The following is a 12366-nucleotide window of genomic DNA, read 5'->3' as shown; positions in this document are numbered from 1 at the left end:
CAGAGCAGGTAAGTGACTCTCCTGTGCTTATCTGCAAGAATAGACTGCGCTAAATAGAGTCCCTGTGACTCTGGCTCCAGCTGAAAGTTCCTCCCTCTTTGCTCTCATCACATAAGGAGGTATGAAGATTCAGGAAATATTTTAAAGATTAATTATACAAGTCAAGACTCTGGGAAGATCCTTCTCCTGAAAATAAAATGGCAATATTCTATTCTCTTGGCAGCTGCTTTCTTTTCATTTATATAAAACTCATTTTGGGCCGGGCGCGGTGGCTCACGCCTGTAATCCTAGCACTCTGGGAGGCCGAGGTGGGCGGATTGTTTGAGCTCAGGAGTTCGAGACCAGCCTGAGCAAGAGCGAGACCCCATCTCTACTAAAAAATAGAAAGCAATTATATGGACAGCTAAAAATATATATAGAAAAAATTAGTCGGGCATGGTGGTGCATGCCTGTAGTCCCAGCTACTCGGGAGGCTGAGACAGGAGGATCGCTCGAGCTCAGGAGTTTGAGGTTGCTGTGAGCTAGGCTGATGCCACGGCACTCACTCTAGCCTGGGCAACAGAGTGAGACTCTGTCAAAAAAAAAAAAAAAAAAAAAAAAAAACTCATTTTGTCTTATAGATGATCGTCTTCAAGCATGCTCTACGGCAGGTTTCTCCATCCTTAGCATTAGCAATATCAGCCAGGAACCTTGTTAAAAAGACAGACTCTCAAGCTCCATTTAGTGGCCTCTGATTCTGACTTGGATTCCGTTTTGAAGTGGGGTCAGAAGTCTATTTTTAACAAACTCATCAGAGTATTCTGATGTAGGAACACCACAGACCACACTTCAAGAGATACCACTTTATTGGTTTATATAAAGGGAAAACCAATTTTAGGCTAATTTTGAGACTATTACAACTGAAAAAAAAAAGGCTTTGCTTGAAGTTGAAAGAGGTACTGATGGCTGGGCAGAAAAAGAAAGCAAAACAAAGGATGAGTTAAATGAGATAAAGTAAATGAAGCAAAAAGATGATATCTTAAATTCAGAATCATGATTTATCAACTTCTTTGTCCTATACATGTAGAAGTGGGCTAGCAGCATGCATTTAATCAAGAGCAGAAACACCAGTATTTCTTGTGAAGCCGACAGTTAACAAGGTGCTCCCGATTCCTCATGGTGTGGGCCACGCGGCCACAGGGCTAGAACCGGTTGTCCTAACTCCTAATCTTTCCACAACTTTCCAGTTCCAGAGCTGTTAATAATAAAAAATGGAGATGCAGTCCGGTCCATATTCTCTTACTTTACATTAAGAAATGAAAGTCAGAGAATTTTAAATGTTTGGGGGAGGAAAATCAATAATTCCGGATTGAAAATCTTCCCCATCTTTGCCAACGGCAGAGTAGGTTTGGGGTCATAGATCTTTCTATTATGGCAGTTCAAACCAACAATTAACAAGCAAATATCAATTTCCTCCTGGTTTTTTAAATTTCAGAGGTAAATTGTATCCTCCCACAGTCTACGAATGGAATCCGGAAGGAGCTGGAAGTGAGAAAAGTATATCACTATGGAGATAATGTAACTTCGGAGTGTGAAGATGGGTATACTCTTGAAGGCAGTCCCTGGAGCCAGTGCCAGGCGGATGACAGATGGGACCCTCCTCTGGCCATATGTACATCTCGTAAGTGCAAGCGCAAGGAATGTAGGCCCTTCCCAGTCATGGTTACTGTTCATTCATTCACATTGGCATCCAGTGTGGTGTGATGTTTATGGCATATGCTAGGAGCTAAGGAGTACAGTATAAGCCTCCATCTCTTCCCAAAAGCCCATCACAATGAGAGGAAGGCCAGCCTTTCTCTTCTCACAGTTCTCACCCCATCTCTGCACCTTTTTTTGTTCTTATCACGCTACAGTTGCATGCATCACACAGTAATGATTTATTTACAGCCTGTGAGCCTTAAAAGCCAGAAGCACATCCATGGTAGAATAGGCCTTCAAGAAATGTTTTCAGCATGAGTCAGAGAGCGCCTTCCAAGCTGCAGAGAGCAACCGGCCAATCTCCCTCACTGTTATAAGTTACAAGATTTTAAACTAGTACAGCTGGATGCCGCAGATGTGGACATCACGCATCTTGAGCTCTGCAGGAGAGCAGCCCTCTGCTGGCAACTGGAGGGTACCGTAAGATAGAAAATCCTGAAGTGTATACTTGTGCACATCAAGGAACAGATGAGCAAAATGAATAATGAATGACCTTTCTTACTCCAAGTTAGTGCTATACTTTCCCCTCTCCCCAGCTCTTATGATTATAATTTATAACACATGGTTATCTACCAAGATTGTGCACATCCATTTTTACAGTTAATCCCTTAATATTTCTACATTATAAACTTGACACTCCCTTGATATCCAATTACATCCACTACTTGGGCAAAAAGCTCATGGGCTGACCTACTGAATGCCTTTGGAGTATCCTGAAGATCTGTCTGGGACTGATAGAAAATTCAGATTATTGGGGAACCAGCCCTACCAGATATTAAAACAAAATACAAAGCCAAAATACATAAATCACTTTGTGCCAGCACAAGAATAGTTATAATAGATCTAAAAGTTATACTAGATCTGAAGGACCACAGAGAGTCAAACCATAGAGAAGCTAAAGTTAAAAAAAGAATATTTACCAAACAACTAGAAGGAAGCCAAATTTTTGAACTGATAGGAAAAAAAGAATCACAAAAGATATTGACTTTTTTGACCTATTGACCAATTTGACTTAGAATTTATGTACTTTGAAAAAGAAATAAGAAGTCAGTGGATAGATGGGACATATGTTGGCGTTAATAGTGTTACCCTGCAGGTAGCAGCAGTGGGGGTTGCAGTAAGATCAATAGTTGTAACAGTTAACACAGATCAAGCACTTAGTGTCACTGTTCAAACATTAGACAGCTAGGTTGATGGGTTATAATGTAATGCACACAACAACCTATGAGGAGGGTAGTATTCTTGTTATTCCCATTTTGCAGATGTGGAGACTGAGACATAGAGGGTTTAGGTACTTTGCCCACAAAATGAGGTAGCCTGGATCTAACCAGGCAATCTACCTATCTATAGGGACTGCGTACTTTAGCAATAAATAAGTGGACAAAGAACCTATATATATAACTCAACAAGAGAAAATAATCTAGTATTGTCATAATGAAATGGAAAGGTATTAAGCCAAGGTGCCAAACACCAGATGATAAGCAGTTCTTCAGATTGATGAAGGAGATATATACAAAGAATAAGAATGGGCCAAATAACTATTAACCAGCGGGTTCTTGGAGCTCAGATGTTAGTGTAGACTCCTCGAGAATTAGGCTGGACCATATGTGAACTCTTTCTGTCCTTCTGGACTCAGACGTGGACGAAAAGCAGCCCCCTTTGCATTCTTGTTCCTCATCTCATTACCCTAACTAGTCTTGTTTTTAAAATCTTACCACTTTGTAGTGAGAAGTGGCAAAGAAAGATGAGAACATGGAAAAAACAAAACAAAACAGGATTTCTTCCCAAGGCTTGGGATGGATTGCTCGAGATACTAGTCCTAGGCCTCCTAAAGTAGAAGATGAGGAAGTAAATTGGGGAGGTGGTCCAGGCTTGGAATAACATGCCATAGAGAGTTTTGAGAGAGAATAGCAATCAAAATAGGAAAAGTACGAGCATCGGAAAGTGAAGAATTTACTCGAACGCTCAGATCTACTATATTCTGGTTTCAATGGCTTAATTACATCAGAGGCCTGACACGTATCAACATTTTCCTCAATGCAAGGAGTGATCTTGAGCTCCCTTTTAAGACCAGAATTAATACACATAACCCATATTTAACCATGCTACCTCAAGATTACTTTGTAGTTAGTATAATGTTACATGCAAGACAAAGAAGTTCAACTCCAGAAAAGATGTAAAAGCTAAGAGAAGTTTTTATAAGAATCCACCAGAGAGGCTTAAAGAAGCATTATAATATGTGACACTCATAAAATGTCCTAAAATCTGCTTCACCTATCTCTGTCCCCAAGGGTCCCATTCATTAGAGCAACTGCTTTCCTAGAACCTAGCTTCTCTCTCTTCCACCCAGACTGTTTCTCAAAACCTCCAACACAAGTGAGCTTATCTGTCTCCTAATAGTCCCCTCACCTTGTGGATCTTCTTAGTTCACAAATATCTCCAAGCCATTTCTGAGGTCAATGGCGTTTCTGCATTTGTGCACAGTTAACACAACGCAGCCCTAAAAAGGGAGCAGGGAAACACAGAAACGGTCTTAGAATGCAGGATTTGGAGAAGGAGTGTAAATATCTTTTTACCTTGGCACATAAATATATAGAAACTGTTTAACCTCACTAGAACTGAAAAATGTAAGAGAAAAAGAACAAGGTATCATTTTTTATTGCCCATTATATTAACATCAAAAAAGGTTTTTATATGAACACCCAATAAAAAGCAAGGATGTGATGAAACAGATATCCTTGTATGTTGAAGGTACCATTATCAATTGGCAAAAACATTTATGAAAAAACCAGGCCGGGCGCGGTGGCTCACGCCTGTAATCCTAGCACTCTGGGAGGCCGAGGCGGGTGGATCGCTCAAGGTCAGGAGTTCGAGACCAGCCTGAGCGAGACCCCGTCTCTACTAAAAATAGAAAGACATTATATGGACAACTAAAAATCTATATAGAAAAAATTAGCCGGGCATGGTGGTGCATGCCTGTAGTCCCAGCTACTCGGGAGGCTGAGGCAGTAGGATAGCTTAAGCCGAGGAGTCTGAGGTTGCTGTGAGCTAAGCTGACGCCACGGCACTCACTCTAGCCTGGGCAACAAAGTGAGACTCTGTCTCAACAAAAAAAAAAAAAAAAAAAAAAAAGAAAAAACCAATTATCTAATATATGTAGAGAATAATATAAATATTTGTGCCAGTTAGCCCTCCTAGAAATCTAATCTAATGATATAATGTAAAATATAAAAATGATTTATGCATTTTTATTAAGGATTTCATGAGCAAGAAAACTAGAAACAACTTAAATACACATTAGAAATCATGGAATACACTATGCTACATCTACTAGAATCGATTAGTTTGCCTCAGTTGTAATTTCCATTTCTATTATATAATCATGTGAAAACTTAGAAGCATGAGAAAATGTACCAGAAGAGAATGTACCAAAACGTTTTTGAGTATTAGGATTATGGGTGATACTTTTCTTTTGTTCTGTTTTACAAATTTTAGGGTATAATTATATAACTGTTAGGATAAGAATTTTAATTTAAAAAGAAAAAAGTCTTCATTGAGTGTACAAGATAAAATGAGACTGTGTGAGTGAAACCAATGGCTTTTTATATTAGAAAAAATATTAGCAAGAGTACTGAAGAAAAATTAGGACTAATTTTCACTAGGGATCCTGTTAAGCATATGTGCCAGACTGATGTTTTCATGGCTTTTGTCGTCCTTTTAGGCTCACGTGATGCTCTCATAACTGGTAAGTTTTATGGAGGGTTTGCTGAGGAATTCTAGCATCTTTAACAGTAAGTGTAGTGTCCATTTATAATGAATGAAATGTAAAAAGAGCAAAATATCTTGAACTGTCAATTCAGTTAGAAAGAAAAGAATGATGAGTTTAGGGTGTGGTGAAACTGGCATCCTCACATGCATGTAGAGTAACCTTCATCAAAAGTCCTTACCATCTTTGAGCCATTACAAATGAATAATTATTAATCAGTGTAAAAAATTCTTTATTTTAATGTGGCTGAAGAATGCAACTTCCTCCTTGGTTTATAACCTGGGAGTATGCTTGCGGATGGTGGTCATGCCTAATTGAAAGCCATGAGACCAGTTTTGTGAGCCCATTTCTGCAATCTGCCTATATATGAAGAAGAGTTTTGTAATTGAGTTTGCTTCCACGGGCATTTCTGTTGCACAGAATAGCCTGTGTCTTATGTCTTGCACAACAAACACGGGCAGGGCGTGAAGAGCTGGAGTCTAGCAGCCCCACTGCTGGTTCTCACCTGCTTGTTGAAAGGTTGCTATTGGACCAAAGATTACAGGACTGCTCTGCTCACTTAACTATAACCCTGTGGTAGTAAGACTAGTGCTCTAGATAGAACCCAGAGTAAAGCAGAATTTATAGTTACATCTAAAAAAATCATTGGCAACCCCTAGTGGGACTGGATATTAAGATCGAGTGTAAGACCTCTGTGTTATATTTTCCATGCATTTAATTACCTTGTTTTACTGCCCTAGGCACTATCTTTGGTATGATCTTCTTTATTTTATTCATCATTATTTCCTCTTGGATAATTCCAAAGCACAGAAAAGGGTAAGTACAGCCATATCTTCCTGGAAAATATAAATTGTACTTGCTCCTCTTGGAAGTCAAAGGGAGGTAAAAAACTTAAAAACAAAACAAAAAACATTGCTCCATAAACAGATGAAGTAATTCTCATAAAGAAGGTCCTTTACACATTTTATAAACAGAGAAGTAGTCACACTAAAGGAAATATATATGATACTAAGAATACTTCTTTTAAGCTTAGTATTTTAAGAGGGAATTGAGTTTTACATGAAGAGAAAATACAAGGAGTTTTTTAAAAAGATATGCAAGAGGCTGTTGATATCCTAGTTTTGCTAAGACATTGCGGACACTGACCTCTAAACCCAGATCCTATCACAGCACTAGAAATTAGACTGTGTTTCCCACTGGCACACGTATCACAGGCTGCCAGTGTGGAAGAATTGAGACTTTCCAGAGGGTATTTGAAAAAAAAAAAAAAAAATCTCTGCTGTAAGCACCATTTTCCTTTGAAGCTTGCAAAAAAAAAAAAAAAAAAAAGGCCTGACAAAGATTAAGATCTGAATAAAGAAATGTTTTGGCCAGGGAAGAGAACATACACACCTTTGGTACTGACTGATTTATTTATAGCAAAATTAGTAAGGTCAGAGTTGCTAATATCAATGTTATAAAGCTGATGAGCAAATTCTACACCCATGAGAAACATAGTTCATAACTTTTCAGTGAATAGTTCTCTATAACAAACATTCTAAATGTAGTTTCCTACCAGAAGTTTTGCAGAAATTGAAGTTTTGATATTTCACAGGGAAGCCAATACACGTTTTAAAAAGTCGATTGTCACGGTTAAACCTTCCTGCAAACAACATAGTTGTGAACTGAATTTCATGAAAAAAAAAAAAAAAACAAATTAGTAGAGATTTAAATTTTAAGTTAAATTTTTTTTCTTCCTGATGTTCTCCATATTTTGTGGCTTGACATGTAAATATTCTTTGCCCTTTTTGATTACAAAAAGAAAAGGTAAGTAGCCTGATGTTTTACGTTAATAAAAGTACTTATGTCAATATACTTTTCCTCTTAAAGTTTCTCATTAAGTACCACTATAATCTGTGAGTTAACTTTTAAACATTTTACGAAGGCTGAATTAAAGAAGTTAGGGCTTTTAATTTTTCTAGATCTTTACCAGTCTCTAGTTAAGCCACCCAAGGAAATGATTACCTCTTCCTCTTGAAAATACCTCTGTCCTTCTAACTACTTCATTCTTCATCTGCTGTGGCCTATTCCTGGTTAATCAACTAGAGGGTCAAATTCCCAAATCTCATTACTGACTTGTTTCACCCATGTAATTTAAAATCATTTCCTCCTATTCATCATCTTTAGGCACAAACATGACAATAATTATTTCTTAAAATTATGTCCTTAGAAACGATTGTCTTGTCTAATCTAAACAACCTCAGAACATATATCATTTCTACATAAGATGTTTTCCGTCCCTTAAAACCTGCCTCCTGTTTTTTCTATATTCTTTCAAAGTGTGATAATGCCCATTGCACAGCCAGTCTTTCTCCAGCCAGTGGCAATCAGGGATGTGGCAGGGAGGAAGATCATGGTCCTCTTTAGCATTCAAGGTCAGGGAGGTAAACCTCCCGCACATCCAAGTAAGCCACAATGAAACCTGTTACGTATGTGTAATCCAGGAAATTTTCAGAACATTTTCTGAATTTTTATTTTTGGCCTGTTTCACTTCTTGGGATAGTGAGTGCATGAGTGTAACAAAATGCTGTTTATTTGCATGTTAGAAGTAATGCATGGCTAAAATTGGGGAGAGGAAGGACTAAACTTGAATAATCAGAATGCAGAAGGCCCTGCTCCTGGAAGCAGTTGGTCTGATTAATCATCCAGCGGGTGTAGCCAGTAAGCGGAGTCGGTGCGGCTGCGTGGGGAGGACTGATTATTCTTTATCTGGAGCTCAAGCTTTTCCTACAGGAAGGCGAGGGCATAGAGGTCCTCAAAGTAAAGAAGAAGGAATTTGAATGAGAAACACAGACTATAAAAGGGGGCAGTACCTAAGTAGTCATCTCGCCCAGAGAGCAGTTTATCTCAGAACTAAAAAAGACTGACAGAGATATTAATAGACTAGTTTAGAACAAGGTGACCTGCTCCATGGGAGACCTACAATCAAACCAAGCCTGGAAGGGGGCAGAATGAAGTGTCCCTTCCACACAGGAGACAGTTCAGGAACTGCATAAGCAGTCTGAAGATTTACTAAGAAACTGAGACAAAAATAGAAAGAATACACACGCACACAGAAATGATCTCACCTTCTTCAGAACATTCCTCAATGAGGCCCACTTTATCCTATTAAAGACTGCATCTCCTGATCTCTCTCATCCTGCTCTATTTTCTTCATAGCCTTATTCCCTCTTATAATTAAGTAAGCAATTAAGTTTCTTTTTTATTGTCTCTCTCCTTCCACTAAAATGTAAACTGCATGAGGTCAGGGGTTTTTGTCTTACCTTCACCGATAGATACAAAACAAACTTGAACTGTCCCTCACACACAGAGGTGTTCAATAAATATTTGCTAAATGAATGGGTATGCTAAACACCACTGTGAGTGTTGGTGCAAAAGGAAACATTCTGCTCTAACTTTCTACCAAGTTAAATAGTACATCTTTAACTTGTCCTAAATTTATCCCTGGTTCCAAGGATGCTTGTCGTTCTAATATACCAGCTGTCTTAGTCTGTTTGGGCGTCTGTACGAAAAGTACCATGGACTGAGTGGCTTAAACAACAAGCGTTTATTTCTCAGTTCTGGAAGACGGGGAGTCCAAGATCAAGGCACCTGCAAATTCATTATCTGCTGGGGGCTTGTTTCTTGGCTAACAGGGTGACAGTCTTCTCATTGTGTCCTCTCATGGCAGAAAAGGAGTGGGCGAGCTCTCCAGGGTCTGTTTTACAAAGGAACTACCCTATTTATAAGGGCTCCACCCTCATGACCTAATTACTTCTCAAAAGACCCCACCTCCTAATACCATCACATCAGGGGTTATGATTTCACCATATAAATTTGGGGGGACACATTCAGTCCCTTGTATCAACAGCAAAATTTGTTTAAACTTACATCACATTATTGATGATTTCATATACCTTCTGCATCCTCAGCTTTCTCGGATTCGAAATATCTAATTACTCTCTGCATTTCCCCCTCCCCCTCCTCCCTGGCCTTTCCACACTCTATTAACATTATCTCTGTCTTCTTGGTCTGCACTGCACTCACCCTCACTGTTCCCCTCTCTAGACTGTGAGTTCCTTGTGAGCGGGGACCACTTATAGCCACTCAAAATAATTTTTAAGTAATGCTTTTTGATCTCCCCTTGCACACTAGCCAAGATTAATAATGGGAGTAGCAACAGTTAACGTGTTGGTTTACAAAATGTTTTCCCATTGATCATCTTCTTTGGTCCTCAAAGCGGTCCTGTGAGGTAGTTAGGCCCAATAATGTTCTCCCAAAGCAGAGAAGACCCTGAGGTGCAGAGAAATTCAGGGGCTTGTTTAAAATCATATCAGTAGGAAGCTGTTAGGAATTAGGGCTTTAGTCCAGATTATATGACTCAAAATCTTGAACACTTTATGCTATTCTTTTGATAATGTTATTCTAGTTGCCCGTTTCTGAATCTGATTCTATATTACTGAAATTCAGCATCTAGAACTATGTATAGTACAAAGTTAGAGAATATTTCCTTTTTTTCTTTCAACATTCTTTTCCCACCTATATTTTACTGGACTTGTTTTAGCTACTCTGGTTTATTGAACCAGTATCTCTCTAGAGAACAGTATTCAGTCTCTCCTTTTTGACTTTATATTCTGAGTTATTAGCCTATAAGAAAATTAAAATGTTTCCTTACGGGCATCTCTCCAGATTTAGGGAAAATCTTCCTGTTTGTTTGCACAAACTTGAAAGTTCTTCCTGTGATTTAACCTTACTGGCTCAGCATTTCACTAGTGAAAAAAATGCTATCTGCATATTTCAATATTTCACTATGCTTTTACTATGACAATAATTTATGATAAATTTAAGATAAGTCATGCACTGATCGCGGAAGAATAATACTGTCTAGACTTCTCCATTCAGAGCACATTAATCCTTTCGTCTTGTTACTGCCTCTAACCTGTTCCCATTTCTTTCCCTCCTTCCCTTCCTTCCTCCCTCCCTCCCTCCCTCCCTCCCTTCCTTCCTTCCTTTTTCTTTTCTTTCTCTCTTTCTTTCTTTTTTTATTTTTTATTTTTTGAGACAGAGTCTCGCTCTGTTGCCTACACTAGAGTGCAGTGGCATCATCGTAGCTCACTGCAACCTCCAATTCCTGGGCTCAAGTGATCCTCCTGCCCCAGCCTTCCAAGTAGCTGGAACTACAGGCAGGTGTCACCATGCCCAGCTAATTTTTCTGTTTTTTTGTAGAGACAGTGTCTCACTCTTGCTCATCCTCTTTAAACTTCATCTTCCTCGCCTGTGAAATAGAGATAATAATAGTACCTACGTCACATAACTCAGTGCCTTGCTTACAATGAATATTAGAAAATGCTAGCAGCTATTTTACACATGATTGTTATTACTGATATTAAAAAATGATTAAATACTTATTTTAACTGTCAGTTCTTATATATCTTCATGACAGCTACTGCTGCTCTCCTAACTGTGGCTATTGCTTGTACAGAAAACAGAACATATATCTTTACTATACAAGAAAAAGGAAGCCTTGTGTAAGATTGTGGTGCATAGCCACTTATATTGTGAAGCTTAAGTGTCAAAATCTTGGGGGTAAACCATATTCACTTATCCAAATTATCTTAGAAATTGTGAAATGTGTTTTTTTTTTAAGGCATGGACACCTGTCTACAAATAATTTAAGAGTCTTCGGACACAATATCTAGGGTCGTTTGGGTATTATTTCCTATTCCAGGTTTTACTTGGTATCGAAAGATGAGATTTGGTTATGATTTTCCTTTTAGACATCTTGCAAAGATATCAGGAACTTGAGGCAAATTATAGCTTAAATTTCAAAATGAAGGTCACTAATTTCTTTCAAGACAGAAACTTAAATGATTAAGATAGTTTTTTTCTATTTTTTCCTGCCAATTAGCAATAAAACAGATGAAAAATCTAAAGAAGTGATTATCCAATTACATCCTCAGAAAGGCAACTGCGATCATCCTCAAATTCTGCAAACAAATCAAGAGAATAGCAGGTACCTAGACACACATTCAATTCAAAATGTTTTCAACAACTCAAATATTAAAAATGTTAACGGGATTTGAATAGGATCTTACACTAGGTAGGTCATTGATACCAAAGAAGTTAGAAAGTACTTCAGGAGGTGGAAATTCCTTTATTTTTTTCCCCTTGGATTACTGTTATTTCCCATGATTTTGGGCGATGACTCTGCTGGTGCTGTGCACAGGCACTGTGTGTTCAAAGCATTCCTGTACTTCTGTGTACTCATGCTGTCAGCCTTCGAGAATAGCATGTTTTTCTTTTCCTTGTGGAATCCAAGCACTTGCTGCCTGGGTGCACCTCCAAGTCATCCAACTTCCTTTAAAATGTGCAGAGTCTCTTAATGGTCCTCCAGAGACTTTTATTTTGCCTCCCTGTGCCTTGCCGCCTCCTTCGTTTCCGACTTTCACTGACTGCTCGACCTCACTTGGCCTCACGTGGCTCTCTTCTATCTGTCCCCCTCCACTTGGGCTTATTTCAGTATCTACCCCTGCATTCTGCCAACTCAAAGCAGCCTTCCCACAAGCTGTTGCATAGTACATGTTTGCTAAAGGTGTGGGGCAACGAAGGAAATTAAACCACAATGGCAAGTGGCACACAACAAAAAACTGAATGTTAGAAATCACTGAACCAAAAAGCTACTAGCTCTACTAGGGATGGGAAAACTACTATCTGTGAGTCAAATCCGGTTGGCCACTTGATTTTATAAACAATGCTTTACTGGGATACAGCCACACCCATTCATTTACCTATTGTTTGTGGTTGCTTTTGCACTACAGCAGAGTTGAGCAGTTGCAACAGAGAGC

At 38.8% G+C, this 12366-nt stretch overlaps 1 protein-coding gene across 1 annotated transcript in view; it reads left to right on the top strand.

The window, feature by feature from the left end:
- Positions 1-12366, top strand: part of LOC138375702 (complement receptor type 1-like) — a 77780-nt gene that overhangs the window by 56940 nt on the left and 8474 nt on the right. Inside the window, exons 27-30 of the mRNA XM_069459495.1 lie at positions 1475-1660; positions 5459-5482; positions 6244-6319; positions 11430-11534. Coding sequence (XP_069315596.1) covers positions 1475-1660; positions 5459-5482; positions 6244-6319; positions 11430-11534 — 391 coding nt within the window. The remainder of the gene's footprint in view (positions 1-1474; positions 1661-5458; positions 5483-6243; positions 6320-11429; positions 11535-12366) is intronic.

Source organism: Eulemur rufifrons, chromosome 27, assembly GCF_041146395.1.
Source record: "Eulemur rufifrons isolate Redbay chromosome 27, OSU_ERuf_1, whole genome shotgun sequence".
NCBI classification, from domain to species: domain Eukaryota; kingdom Metazoa; phylum Chordata; class Mammalia; order Primates; family Lemuridae; genus Eulemur; species Eulemur rufifrons.
This window is presented reverse-complemented; position numbering and strand designations above follow the sequence as displayed.